This window comes from Mauremys reevesii, linkage group 2 (assembly GCF_016161935.1).
Source record: "Mauremys reevesii isolate NIE-2019 linkage group 2, ASM1616193v1, whole genome shotgun sequence".
In the NCBI taxonomy this organism is placed as follows: Eukaryota; Metazoa; Chordata; order Testudines; family Geoemydidae; genus Mauremys; species Mauremys reevesii.
The window spans coordinates 21,759,915-21,775,354 of NC_052624.1; the positions used below are offsets into that span (position 1 = coordinate 21,759,915).

Genomic DNA, 15,440 nt, shown 5'->3' on the forward strand with positions numbered 1-15,440 from the left:
GCGTTGGAGGGGTTTGAGCTGGGGACTGTATGTGATGGCCAGTGGAGTCCTGTTGGTTTCTTTCTTGGGTTTGTCTTGCAGTAGGAGGTTTCTGGGTACACATCTGGCTCTGTTGATCTGTTTCCTTATTTCCTCGTGTGGGTACTGTAGTCTTGAGAATGCTTGGTGGAGATTTTCTAGGTGTTGGTCTCTGTCTGCAGGGTTAGAGCAGATACGGTTGTACCTCAGTGCTTGGCTGTAGACAATGGATCTTGTGGTGTGCCCGGGATGGAAGCTGGAGGCATGAAGGTAGGCATAGCGGTCGGTAGGTTTTCGGTATAGGGTGGTGTTAATGTGACCACCACTTATTTGCACCGTGGTGTCTAGGAAGTGGACCTCCCGTGTAGATAGGTCCAGGCTGAGGTTGATGGAGGGGTGGAAGCTGTTGAAATCGTGGTGGAAGTTTTCCAGAGTCTCCTTCCCATGGGTCCAGATGATGAAGATGTCATCAATGTAGCGTAGGTAGAGAAGGGGCGTGAGTGGACGGGAGCTGAGGAAGCGTTGTTCCAGGTCGGCCATAAAAATATTGGCATATTGTGGGGCCATGCGGGTGCCCATAGCGGTGCCACTGATCTGGAGATATATATTGTCATTAAATTTGAAATAGTTGTGTGTGAGGATAAAGGCACAGAGCTCAGCAACCAGTTGTGCTGTGGCATCATCAGGGATACTGTTCCTGACAGCTTGTATTCCATCAGTGTGTGGGATGTTTGTGTACATCCATGGTGGCTAGGATGGTGTTTTCTGGAAGGTCACCAATGCATTGTAGTTTCCTCAGGAAATCAGTGGTGTCACGGAGATAGCTGGGAGTGCTGGTAACATAGGGTCTGAGTAGAGAGTCCACATATCCAGACAGTCCTTCAGTGAGAGTTCCAATGCCAGAGATGATGGGGCATCCAGGATTTCCGGGTTTGTGGATCTTGGGTAGTAGATAGAATAACCCTGGTCGGGGTTCTAAGGGTATGTTGATTTGTTCCGGTGTTAGTGTAAGGAGTGTCCTGAGTAGATGGTGCAGTTTCTTAGTGTATTCCTCAGTGGGATCTGAGGGAAGTAGCCTGTAAAATTTGGTATTGGAGAGTTGTCTGGCGGGACAGATCTCTCCTCACGGGAGGTCCACTTCCTAGACACCACGGTGCAAATAAGTGGTGGTCACATTAACACCACCCTATACCAAAAACCTACCGACCGCTATGCCTACCTTCATGCCTCCAGCTTCCATCCTGGGCACACCACAAGAACCATTGTCTACAGCCAAGCACTGAGGTACAACCGTATCTGCTCTAACCCCGCAGACAGAGACCAACACCTAAAAAATCTCCACCAAGCATTCTCAAGACTACAGTACCCACACGAGGAAATAAGGAAACAGATCAACAGAGCCAGATGTGTACCCAGAAGCCTCCTACTGCAAGACAAACCCATACACACCTGCCCCTGGAAATTTCCACTGCTTGCATCCGAAGAAGTGGGTATTCACCCACGAAAGCTCATGCTGCAAAACGTCTGTTAGTCTATAAGGTGCCACAGGATTCTTTGCTGCTTCTACAGAACCAGACTAACACGGCTACCCCTCTGATAATTTAAAACATATTTGTCAATTTAACACAGTGAAGTAGGAGTGGAAATTTACTGGCCATCTACCAAGTGCTGCCATGCTGTGGCTCGACAAACCTTGCCAGACCATTTCTGGAAACAGCATCCAGAGCTTAGGTTTCAGGCTTTACCTATATATTTTATGTTAAGCCTTTGTTCCCCTTAAAAATCTCTTTCCTGCTTGACAGGGAACATCCCTAATCTCTCCCCTCCAAAGAAACATCCCATCACTTCCTTTATCAGGCTTGTTAAAACTGCAGCATTTAATGGAAGCTGACAGGAATCATATGCAATTTAGAACACTGCAACTCATTCATATCAACCAGTGCGGGGGAAGCTGTGACTTAGGAGCCTCAAGAATTTTTATTTTATTTTTTTTTTGCCCACAGAGTCTGCAAAGTTTTCAGCTCTTGGTGACCTCAGAAGTGAAAGACAAAGATTCAAACTTTAATACCCTTGCATAGCAGAGTAGTGCAACTGGGCCGGTCTACACCAGGTCCGAGAACAATGAAGAAATTAGACACACACTCTGATGAGGCTAAGAATATAGTTCTGTTTAATGTTCTTTAATGACTGTTTTTACAGATTTTATCTTGTCTGTTTGTAAGTGAACCTGTCCTTACAACTCACAGCAAACTATATTGTTAGAACTAGTTCTCTAACCTATGCTTCCATTTTACATTTTTCTAAAATAACTAAAGGCTCATTTATGGTAGTTTAAACTTCAACTTTTTTAGTGACAAGGTAGGATTCCAAGACATTGAAGCTTGGGCTAATTTGAATTGATTTTATAGTTCTATATTGTATTAAAAGGATATGCTGGAATTAATTATGTAAAAATACATGTTCTGTATCTTTCATTATGAAGGTCTCTTACAATTCTTGAATACGTGTTCTTATGAGAGAGGACACAGACCCATCTTGCTATAGCCTCTCTTGGTACATGTAAGAATGTTAATTTTGCCCATGTGCAACTCCTGTGAGTGTGCACACTGAGGGCCTGACCCACAGACCACTGCCAATGAAAGTCAATATAACATTCTCACTGATTTCAATAAGCTTTCTATCAAGTCTAGAAATAACACTTATAAAGCAGCTTTCATTTAAAAAAAAGTCTCAAAGGAATCATATTTCTCCCATCACCCACTTGGGTGGAAAGTTTCATATATACTGCAGAGAACAACACTACACAAGGAGATCAGCACAGAAAGTGTAACACTACACAACTGAAACTACAGGGAAAGTTTTCATATGCACAACTTAGTTGTCTGAATTGGAATTTAGCCAGAATGTAAGGGTTAACCTCCAGGATTCTTTATCGATTACAATACACCTTACCTCGATATAACGCCACCCGATATAACACAAATTCGGATATAACGCGGTAAAGCAGTGCTCCGGGGGGGGGGGGGGGGCGTGGCTGCGCACTCCAGTGGAGCAAAGCAAGTTCAATATAACACAGATTAACCTATAACGCGGTAAGATTTTTTGGCTCCCAAGGACAGCGTTATATCGAAGTAGAGGTGTATTAGTCTTGTCTTTATCAGAGCCTCGGTTTTGTATCCCAAATTAAAGACAGCATATTCAACATCGCAGGGTTCTGCTCCTGACCTTGCACCACTCACAACACCATGTTCAGACACTGATTCAGACAAAGATGGAAGAGTCCCACCAATTTATTTATTACCACACTTCCTGGATTTTTCTTTCCTGGATCTCTTCAATCTAAGAGCTGACCTTGTTCATCTTATACTTTATTATTTACTATTTATATTTGAAATGCACCTTAAGATACAAAGTGAGATCAGGATTCACTGAGTTAGGTGCTGTACAAGCACATAGTAAGATTCTCTGCCTCAAAAAGTTTACAATCTAAAAAGACAAGACAGATAAAAGTTAGAGGAAAGAAAGCATTATCATCCCCATTTTACAGATGGGGAATGAAGTCAGAGAGACTGACATCGCCAGGGAGACTGTAGCAGCACTGGAAGCTGAACCTCAGATCTCCTGAGTCCCAGTGGGCAGGGTGGGAGAAAAGGAGAAGCAAACACTTTGAAATCCCCATTCTTCGCACTCATGATAGGTTGGAAGAACAATGTAAGATTTTTCCACACAAAAAAGCATATTAAAGTTAATGTTTAAAATCAAATTTACACAAATTAAGAAGGAAGGTACTGTACATCTGGGGTCAGGCTTGAGTTATGAGGGATTACAAGTGTCAGTTACAAGTTCATAAGATATATACATAGTACATAACCAGCATAGACCCAGATTGGGGTGCAGGAGTTTTTAAAACATCAGTGCATAAGTGATCTTGGGTACGCCACCCACAGAATGTATTTAGAGTCCAAGTCAGTATTGGTGTAGTGAATAAATACTTGGGGCGGGGGGTGCATCCCTTGGTTCGTCAGGGAAGGAAGGAATTGGGTTACTCCCCTGACCGGCGTTCTCAATTACTCAACCTGGTACTGACGGTGTCTCATGATGTGCTCCATGATACTACATCCTCAGCTGCTCTACAACTCCGCTTGGCACAGATGAGCATAAGCATATTGGGTTTCCAGGCTACTCATTCTAGCCTAGCTTTGTAATTCAATTCTATTTCTTTTCATAGCTCAATTTCTCTTCAGCACAAACAATCAGCTGGGGACTCACAGGCTGGGGGAGAGCAGCTGGCTCTCATGCTAGAGCCTGCAAGCCTGCTCTCCAAGCCAGAGATTTCCCCACCACCAGAGAATACCCAGAGTGACACATACCAAGCTGACCATGTTGAGCTGGCTGTACAGACCATTTGCAGTGGCCAGAGCAGTGCCCAGGATCTGAATTATTTAATTATCAGCTGTTCCTCCTCTCCTCCTCTGGGTCCTGCACTTTCCCACTGCACTTGTTGGCTCAGTGCTCTTCCTCACTTCCTGGTCACAGTCTCTCCTGTCTCCTCCTGTGTCTTTGGAGAGTTGGGAGGTTGGGGGGAACCACCGCCCTCTGGGGGCCCAGGCTCTAGCCTGGCCTCTCTGTTCTGTCTGCTGTGTGCCTCCTGTAACAGCTGCATGACAGCTACAACTCCCCTGCTACCTCCCCCCATGGCCTCCTCCACCTTCTCCTCCCTCCACCCTCCTCCTGGTGTCCTGGTGTCTGTTGTACACTCCTCCTCAGTCCTCCAGCAGCAGCTCCTCTCTCCTCCTCTCTGCTCCTCTCTCTCCCCCTCCTCTCCTCTCCCTCCTCCTCCTCTGAGCTCCTTTTTGCTCCCTGCTCCCCTTGCCTGCCTGCCCTGATTGCTGGTGATGATCTAAGTCTGCCCTGCCTGCCTCCTCTGCCTAAACTGGTTCTAGCAGTTCCTGATTACCCTAGTGCAGCACTTCTGGAACAGAACAGAAAAGCCCAGTGACCAGTGAGTTTTGCCTCTACCAGACTCCTGTACCCCGCTAGTTTGGGTCTGTCACACAGCATTGAAGTTCTAAGAAATGGAAATACAAACAAACCAGAACTATCAAAGAAAGTCTTCAGAAAAAGTGAAAAAAGAAGACACAGACCAGACATTTTGATTTTTTTGATGTTCCACAACTTTATGAGTTAAAGTGGCAATATGAATCAGGATCCTATCCTTAAAGTTCAAAATATATATATAAGCTTCACTCTCTTCTCTTAGACTGAGAGAAAGTATGCTTAAATATTTTTCTACATTGTGTACTCTATATATCTGCTTTTTCCTATGACTTTACACTGGAGGCTGAGCCAAATTCATTCACTCATTTAAACTCATTGAAGTCAAGAGAGAAACACAAAGCATGAATTTGACTTTCAAACACTGTCAGACTCATGAAAAGGGGAAGGGTAATATTTATTCAAGATAAGGGGGAAGAAAATTGTTGTTTTTGCTTCACTATAGCTACATTATACTAGCAATCAGCCACCTAACCAACCACAATGAGACATTAATAGCCACACCACACAAAGCTGGAATGAAGATTCTGCCGTGTAAGGAAACAAGGGTGAGGGTAATTCCTTCTTCAAGAACATAACTCACAGTAATGTAGTACTCTAGCACAACAGTAGCATTATACATACTCAACCAACGTACTAGTGCTCCCAACTGAAATCATAGGCCTTACACTAGTCTTTTTTGCCCAAAATTTGTTACCAGTGGGATCAGCAGTGATAATTTTTTTTAAATTAACAAAGCAAATAAGATTCCTCCACCTAAAGTATCATTTAAGCCTACTGAGTTAATTTTAAAAGGTATTATTGAGAGGCTTACATTTAATTATGTTAATATCAGAATCCTTTAAGATTAAGGATTACTCTTTGCCATTCTCCCACAAGTGGGATAATCTTTCCACAACGGTGACCCTAGATCAGAGGTTGGCAACCTTTCAGAAGTGGTGTGCCGAGTCTTCATTTATTCACTCTAATTTAAGGTTTTGCGTGCCAGTAATACCTTCTAAAAACGTTAAAATGGATCTCTCTATAAATCTATATTATATAACTAAACTATTGTTGTATGAAAAGTAAATAAGGTTTTTAAAATGTTTAAGAAGTTCATTTAAAATTAAATTAAAATGCAGAGTACCCCGGGCCGGTGGCCAGGACCCGGGCAGTGTGAGTGCCACTGAAAATCAGCGCGCGTACCGCCTTTGGCATGCATGCCATAGGTTGCCTACCCCTGCACTAAATCAAAAGGCAGCATTACATTTGCCTCCCAAATCACACACATTTGTATTTTATTATTTAATATTTATATTATAATAGCACCCAGAGGCCGTTAACAGGACCTCATTGTGCTGGGTGCTGCACAAACACATTCAAAGACATTCTCTGCCCCTGAGAATTTACAATCAAATGTCACCAAAAGGCCTTCCTTGTGTAAATTAATGTATCATGTTAAAAAGCAAGCAAGCAAGAGAAACATTGAAAAACTCATGTGTTAGAAGAAACTGACCTGGTGACCTATATCAATCTTTGTGAAACTGAAGGTACTAAGGTGGTTGTTTGCTCCTCTCACAGCTGGTTCTATCGTTTCTCTGAAAAGTTTCTCAATAAACTGGCAAATAAAAGGCCACAAGTGTTTTACAGTCTGAGGAGAAAGAAATAAAGATTGTATTGAACAGTTAAAAACATACATATTTGTATTGTTTCAACACGCATCAACGGAGAAAGTCGGAGAAAGCAAAAGATTTTTTAAAATACAATACAACTCTTCTCTCTGCCATTTGCCAAGAGAGCCCTCACTTCTGCATTTCCTACCACATGGAAAAGCCTTCTTGGACCAGTATCTTAATTCTCCATCTATTTTCATATCTTGTTTAAGAACTTTTTTGCCTACTACTATACATATTAATTTCTCTATTCTAATATTTACTATTACTAAAATATTGTTCTGGGATACACTTTGAATGAAAGACCCTACACCAACTGAAGGTGCATTGTTCTGTGTTTTATTTTATGCACATGGAACTTCAAAGTTCTGTTCACTTATAAAACAAATACAAAATTGGTTAATTTGTATATGGTACATTAGGACAGGAGCCAAGCCAAAAGGTAAATTTATGCTTAGAATCTGCAGTTGACTGTCCATAAGCCTGATTTAAATTATTTTAATGCAGATTGAAATGGATCACTCTGTTCAAGAATGGCAGATCATGATTTAGTACTATTACAATGGCATCACGATTATCAACTAAAGAAAGATTGGCCCTTGGTTTACACAAACTGTATTTAGTGTGTGGGGTACAGATCTGTACATTGATCAACTGCCAAAACATCAAATGTAAAAGAATAATAAATATTTTATTCTCAAGTCCATCAGCTATCTGGAAAAACATCTTACCTTATTTAGCCATTCTGCCCTTTCTGTATCTGGAAAATGAACCTAAGGAGAAAGGAAAAGAAAAAAAAAAGCAATTACTACAATCACAATTAATGAAAATACAATGTAAAAATGACAAGTTGATATGGTACTATAAGGATCAATAAATTTAATATCTGGAACTGGTACAAAGAACCAATAATTATCCAGGACCCAAGATTCATAATAAGAATGTATAAATGTGGTTAAATAGTTGAAGGAAATGTCAATTTAAAAATTGTAAACCAGGTAAATACACACTTATGTATACTCCATAGTACAGGTGTGTAGGAAGTATTGTTTTAGCACAGTGTAAATGATAGTGTGAGACCAATAAATACAACAGTCAAGTCCACAGCGAGATTAGTCAATACAACATACCACTCAGTTTTAAGGACAGTGTACAAGGGTAACTTCTCTTTTGGGTATTTTGTGAGAAACACCAGAATACTATCTGATGATTCTGAAAAATGACTTGTCTGGTGGTTATTAAGACCTCAAAAACTGAAGTGAGAAAGAATGAGGTATGTCATTGGGAGCAAGAACAATCGTACACAAATCTCAATTTCTACTTTTGAAAAAGAATTAAGCTACTATGGATGTTAAATACATGCCAGTCATGCTCTGCACTGCTTCCATGAAACAAAGATGGACTGATTTTTTTTTAATTTAAGTGATTTTGCAGGTATTTCAAGACATTTAAATAAGATTTTTATTTATATGTTGCTAGTTCTTTATCTTGTTCTCACTTTACAGTCTAAAATTGCCTCCACTCCCTGTTCCTCCTCCCAAGCCTCAGAGGTAGGGAGACTTTGTCTGAGCCAGTAGGGGAAAGAAAAGCCTCTAAGGATTGACACACACACCCCACCACCACCCTCCTCATGGGCACTCTGCCTACTTGTGACCTGGAGGAGTTCTGTGACTGATTGTTTGGCTTGAAGGGTGAAGCTGTCATGCACCAAAGGGGAGGATTTATAAACCCATTCCCCTGCCCCCACTTCCAAATTCCCAGGAACATTAGGGTGACCAGTAAGAATCCCCAGTGGGGACTGAGTAGAAGTCACCCAAGAAGTGTAGCAGAGGCAGCAAGTGTAGCAGAGCACATGGGGAAGCAGTGGCCCAGAGGTTGGGACACTTATGCACAGTCAGGCCCGAAGCTTTCCCCTCTTTGTGGCAATGACATGAACTCTGACTGGTTCTCCCTCCTTATGCGGTCCTATGGAAGGGTGTCTTGGTAAGTAGCAATGTAGGATTAGGTACTATTTATTCTGCTATAAAGTGAAGTTCAGCACTGTGGGTTCAAATTCCACTAGGAAGTTTTTCAAAGCATGTCCTGAGTTTTTAAAAAGTTTGTAAGAAGCTACTGGGAGCCAGAAGAATGAGGAAACAAATGATGGTGAGTGGGGATGCCAAACACACCACACATGCTGCAATTAAGTGGTGGCAGAAGAAATTGCTCTGATTGCCTCTCTTTTAACTATTGTTATGTGAATGTACTTGTGGTTTTGATACAAAAAATTATGTAGCTCTGACATTTTTAAAGTTATAAATATTGACCCCGACATCAACGTTTTGGGAATTCCTTTTCTCCAGAAAAAAAAATTATTTTTTTAATGCATCACTGAAATTTGTCCAGTATAATCATTACAGTTAGCAGATATGTACCCTGGAATTACAAACATAGGTAGATTTTTTTGTCTTTTTGTATAAAGATGTTTGTTCTTTAAGTAAATCTCTGAACCCCACTAGGCTTTCACTAAAAGGCTATGTGTTCAATATAGATTTCCTACTTAAAGAGTTTAAGTGCATGGAAATTATTAATAATGAATATTTGTGTCCTCTGTACTAGACTATAATATTTTATTAATGTAGAATTCAATAGATGGGCAATAGGCTAACTTAGAAGCAGACAGCTGGGAAATCAAAACTTAAATGTCTCTGCAAAGTATCTACTAGCAAATTCAAAAATGACTATTCCAACAAAACAAAATAGTACATATGTGTATGTTTCATGTTTACATTGAATCAGAACCTATACTTAAACATAAAACTTTCATTCGATATTTGTCTCAAAACCTACGTTCCTTCAGAAGAGTTGAAAGGTATAAGAAAGAAAAAAAGGGGGGGGGGAGGAAGATTTAGGAAGCGGGGGTTAAGTAACTGTTTTTTGCCTTCCTTCAAAGCATCTGCTATTGATCACTGCTGATGAAAGATATCAGATTACTGTAGATGGATAAGATAATGCATGTTGCTATTGTTTATCCTAAATTCCATTCCACTTTAAAGTTTGTAAAATGCTGAACAATTCTCCTTTCTACGTATCTGCTCTCATATTCCTTCCATAAGTGCTGGAACCTGGAACTAGGGGTGCAGTGGGTGCTGCTGCATCCTCTGGCTTGAAGCGGTTTCCATCATATACAGGGTTTACAGTTTGGTTCAATTGCTCGCAGCACTCCCACTATAAAAATTGTTCCAGCACCCCAGATTCCTTCCTTCATGCTTCTATTTGCCTGAGATACTATGTACTGCTGATGTAATCTACTTTTACAAATGCTTCCTCAAAACACAGTTATTCTGATGTCTATCAGTAATAAACCACTACACCAACTGTTTTATTTAATACCTAGGATTGGGGCAGGGTGTGCATGAATAACCACACTACTATGTGGCAAATCAGTTTTCTGTGTTTTGTGTTAATCGTACAATTTGTCCATTTAGACAAGATGTGTAATATATCCTGGACAAAATTCTGTATTTTGTTGGCTCACACATTGCCTATTCAGATTCTGTAGCATTTAAGCTATATATAAAATTTTAAAAGTTTCTAGATCTCAAGGTTGCAGCTCTCACCTTTCAAATTGATACAATGCTATCTTCCCGAGTCTGCAGACCCACTGACACAATGGTTCCAAGAATTCTCCCACTCCCTATTATTTTCACTGATGTGTTACCTCTAAAATCGGATGTTGACATTTTAAATGGAAGTATTAGCTACTTAAGTGCTGGTCAGTTCAGCAGACGGAATAAGGATGAGGGTTTTCATAAAATGGTGATTTGGGTCTTCTCCAAGTAAGGGAGAACAAAGTCAATGGGGAGCGGAAGGTAGAAAACTAAAAGTAGAAAGAAGAAAGATAGGGAAGGAAGAGGAACAATTGGCAAACAAAAGTGTTCCTAAAGGTGAACCTAATTTTCCCAGTGAATAATGCTTGATATAACGGTAAGGCACTAACCAAATAAATAGGCTAGTCTTGATATTAGATACATTTCATATTCCATCCTTGATCTTTGTGGAAGCATCCAATTGACATCCATTATGGATTGAAAGGTGTATGTAATCCTAAATATATATCTTGTCCACAAACCATAATCCAAAATGGAATTTGGCCTGCTCCACATATATGTTTGACATCCAGAATCTGAAGCATAAGCTCCTTAATGCATGGACCATGCCACCTCTGTGTTTTGAACAATGCTAAGCACACAGCTGACATTCAATTAAATTTGAACTTGATATTGCATGTAGCATTTCCATCTCCTATTCCTTCCAGTCTCTCTTTGCATGCCTCTCTCACACCCACTTTCCTCCTGCGCACGTTGCTTTTGGATAGCCTTAGATAGGTGGGACAGATAAATAGGAGGGAGAAAAAGCCAAACGCACAAGATTAAAGTAGTCTACAAATTCTCTCAAATTAAACTAAAATGTGTCTATTAAGCCTTGCTTAACAGGGTACAGTTGTGTGTTCTGGCTCAGGTTAATACTTACTTGCCTTATAGTCACATGACATACACCTATGTATATGCCTTACAAAAAAGGGTCTCGTTTTAATACTTGTACTAACCGTATATAATGTATGGAACTATATAATCCTTTAGATGTCTCTTTACTAATCATAACAAGACCTAAAAGTTAAGCATAAAAAAGTATGTAATTTAATTCCATACCTGCACCCTTCAAGATCCTGATCTATCTTTATTATTCTACCCTCAAGTCCTCAAAACATAAAGAATACACTTTTGGTCAAGCAGAGCAACATATGACATACATATGGCACCTCTTCTGAATCAACATTTTTTGCATTTTCCCCTATCCCCAGAGTATGAAGGCTATTAACTCTGGAGGGGTCCCAGCCCAAGCTGGGCAAGAGTTGAAGCTATGGTTGCATTTTAGATGCTCTACAAGTCTGTTTTGGAAGGTCTACACTTCTACAGCACACTTTGACCATGTCTACACTACAAACTTTGGTCAATGCACGTTACATTGGCATAAAGCCAACACAGTGCCTATATCACTTGTGCAGGTGCATACTTGGCTCCTTGCATTAGCATTGCAAGTGTTAGGCCTAAATAAAAATATAGCAAACAAAACAGTTATGCCAACCTGACTAAAGTCAGGCTAACAAAGGTTTCTGGGTAATCCCAAAGTAAAAAAGTACTAAAAAGCAGCATTGTTTCAAAAAGCCCTGAAAAACGTAAAATAAGCCAGGAATTGCATTCCTGGCATAGCATCAGCTGTGTTAAAAACAGTGTTTAAAAAACTAATAAAAAACTCTAGCATCCCACGGTTCAAATTCTAACTCTCTGGTTAAGTTATAGGTTTGTTTAAAACTCCCCTGTATTTCTAACTTTTGGTGTTTGTTTACAACTTTAGATTATTAATTATATTTTAACAAAGTCTAGGCATGTGTGTATATTAAAAGTGTCTAGTTTTAAGTTGTTAAACAAAGGGGGGTGGGTTTGCTCAAGTAAGTAATGTATAACGTAATAAAACTGTCTATATAGGCTAATACTAAGCTGTAAAAAGTTGCTGGTTCTCACTAAAAACAAGCTGCTCTTTACTGACGCGTGCACTTGTCAATAAAGAGCTTTTTAATCAAACCCTGCTGGTGTTGCCTGTCTCTCTGTAATCAAACAACAAATTTCGCTGTCAGGGTTAAAGTCCCCAACACAAGTACTCATCAGGAGTGCTTATGCTGATGCACAGTGCAATGCACCATGGATACCCAGTGTGCAACTCGCCATCATCTGGAACACTGTATTTGGGGAAATTTTAGCAAAGCATGGTGGGGCAAAATGAATATGCAAGGGAGACTTGGAGCACCATGCAACTTTCCCCATCCCATAATATCACATATGTCCCATAATTTTTGCACCATTTGAAAAAATCCCACAAAACCACACAGCACTTCTTGCTGTCTGCCATCTCTGACAGAAGCATGGAGCCTGCATTGCTCTGCACTATTTTCATGAGCATTGCAAACACAGGATAATGATCCTCCATTGTTTGCAGAGCCGTAGGAAGAACCACAGCAGCAAGGTACATGACGATTTCATGGAGGACAGACTGCTGTGGGACACAGCAAAAAACAATTAAAGGTTATTGATGGTACTTATGGAGCATCTGCAGACGGTGCAGTGCCATTTCTGGGCCTGAAAAACAAACAGTAATTGAGACATGGACAAACTACGGCCTGCAGGCCACATCTGGCCTGCAGGACCGTCCTGCCCGGCCCCTGAGCGCCCAGCCGGGGAGCCTAGTCCCCAGCCCCTCCCCTGCTATCCCCCCTCCCCTACAGCCATGCCGCCGCTTGGGCCATGCTCTGGCCTGCCACTCCCACTGGGCAGTGTTGGGAGCGCAGCTGGCTCTGGCTGCGTGTCGTGGCTGCAAGTGCCTACTGCTGGTAAGGGGGCGGGGGGTTGGGTGAGGGCGTGGGGGGTTCTGGAGGACAGTCAGGGAGGAGAGGGCGGTTGGATGGGGCGGAGGTTCTGGGGAGGGCGGTCAGGGGATGGGGAACAGGGAGGGTTGGGAGTGAGAGAGTCCCGAGGGGCCTGTCAGGGGGCGGGGATGTGGATAGGGGTCTGGAGAGCAGTCAGGGGACAGGGAGCAGTGGTTTGGATAAGGGGGTGGGATTCCAGGGGGCAGTTAGGGGCGGGGGGTCCCAGGACGGGGTCGTCAGGGGACAAGGAGCAGAGGGTGGTTGGATAGGGGGTGGAGTCCCGGGGGGGCTGTCAAGGGCAGGGGGTGTGGATAGGAGTCGGGGCAGTCAGGGGACAGGAAGCAGGGGGGTTGGATAGGGGGCGGGGGTCCCAGGAGAGGGCGGTCAGGGAACAAGAGCAGGGGGGTTGGATGGGTTGGGAGTTCTGAGGGGGGCAGTCAGGGGGCGGGAAGTGGGAGGGGGCAAGGCCAGGCTTCTTTGGGGAGGCACAGCCTTCCCTACCCGGCCCTCCATGCAGTTGCCCTTGAGCCAAAAAGTTTGCCCACCCCTGCACTAACTAACTGATTAGGATTGCGTTGTAAATTGCAGGTTTGGGATGACAAGCAGTGGCTGCAGAACTTTCAGATGCAAAAGCCCACATTCCTAGATCTGTGTGCTAAGCTCACCGCAACCTTCCAGCACAGAGACTCCAGAATGAGATCTGCACTAACTGCTGAGAAATGACTGGCGATTGCACAGTGGGAGCTTGTAGCGCTGGATTACTACTGTCAATGGGAAATCATTCTGGAATTGGAAACTCCACAGTGCAGGCTGTTGTTTTGCAACTGTGCAGGGACATTAATTGTCTTCTACTACACAGGACTGTGACCACTGGTAATGTGCAGGACACAATGGATGGATTTGCAGCTATGGGGTTTCCAAAAAGCAGTGGGGTGACAGATGGCACACATGTTCCTGGTTTGACAACAGCCCACCCTGCCACAGAGTACATCAACAGAAAAACTACTTTTTTACGGTTATGCAAGCTTTGGTGGATCAATGACAACTGGTCAGGGAAGGTGCATGCCGCTCACATCTAAGAATACGGGACTGTTCAGAAAGCTGCAAGCAGAGACATTCTTTCCCAACCAGTGGATTACCAATGGTGATGTTGAAATGCCAATAGTAATCCTGGGGAGCCATGCCTATCCCTTGCTCATGAAGCCATACACTAGGCACCTCAACAGCACTAAGGAAAGTTTCAACTACTGAGTCAGCAGATGTGGAAAGACAGTTGAATATGCTTTTGGTAGACTGAAGCAGCACTGGTGTGGTTTACTCACAAGATTGGATCTCAGTGAGAAAAAGATCTCAATAGTTACAGCTGCCTGTTCAGTCTTGCATAATACTTGTGAGGAAAAGTTGCCTCAAGTGTCAATGCAGAGTGGCTGTTGGCTAACTTCCAACAACCAGACACAAGGGCTATTAGAAGAGCTCCATGTGGAGCTATGCAGCCGAGGAAGGTCTTGAAAGAGTGTAGATACATACACAGCTAGGTCAACTCAAGGCAACTTACTTTGACCTAACTTTGTAGTACAGCCCTGGCTTTTATTTTTAGTTATTTTGGGGCTAAATGGCCCTGAAGCACCATTGTTCATAAATTGGTAAATAAAGCCTTTTTTTTTGCTTGAGGCCCCTTAAACATGAATCAGGTGGGCAGAGGTAATTTTAACTTGATAAAGCAGTGCTGTGCCCAATAAGAAGGCTTACCCATTTTCAGTGATTATTTTCACACAGTGACCCTTATACTGGCTATACAGAAATCCCTGTTCCATTCCACAGCCTATATCTTTACAATACACACTAGCTCAACTTAAGACTAAGACTTCCTTTCTGCAACAGAAGAGGCACTGACACCAGCTTCTTGGACCTAGACTCTGGGTCTGGCAGCTTTGACAACACAGCATCCACAAAGCAATTCCACAGATGTTCTGTGCTGAGAGAGAGGGCAGCCAGTATTGGAGGCCTGCAGTTAACTCCTATTCAAAGCCTGCCTAGTCAGGCTTTGTGGATGGAGAAAGGGGATATTAGGGACTTTTAAATACAGAAACAGGAAATGTTTTTCACAATACCATTTTTTTAATTGAACTTTTCATGCAAGTTTGAGAAGTACAGTCACATTTGCCACTTGGAGACGTTTTTAATTATTAAAAAGACAGCAAAGAATAATCCATTTAGAAATACTGTGGCAAATATTACCAACACCCTAAAGA

General features: G+C 42.2%; 1 protein-coding gene across 2 annotated transcripts in view; it reads right to left on the bottom strand.

Annotated features, from left to right (window-relative positions):
- The window catches only part of ESYT2 (extended synaptotagmin 2), a 132,899-nt gene that overhangs the window by 82,092 nt on the left and 35,367 nt on the right, over positions 1-15,440 (bottom strand). For both annotated transcript variants that reach the window (XM_039525080.1, XM_039525081.1), the window contains exons 2-3: positions 7,457-7,498; positions 6,569-6,703 (exon numbers count right to left, since the gene is read on the bottom strand). In XM_039525080.1, coding sequence (XP_039381014.1) covers positions 6,569-6,703; positions 7,457-7,498 — 177 coding nt within the window. The remainder of the gene's footprint in view (positions 1-6,568; positions 6,704-7,456; positions 7,499-15,440) is intronic.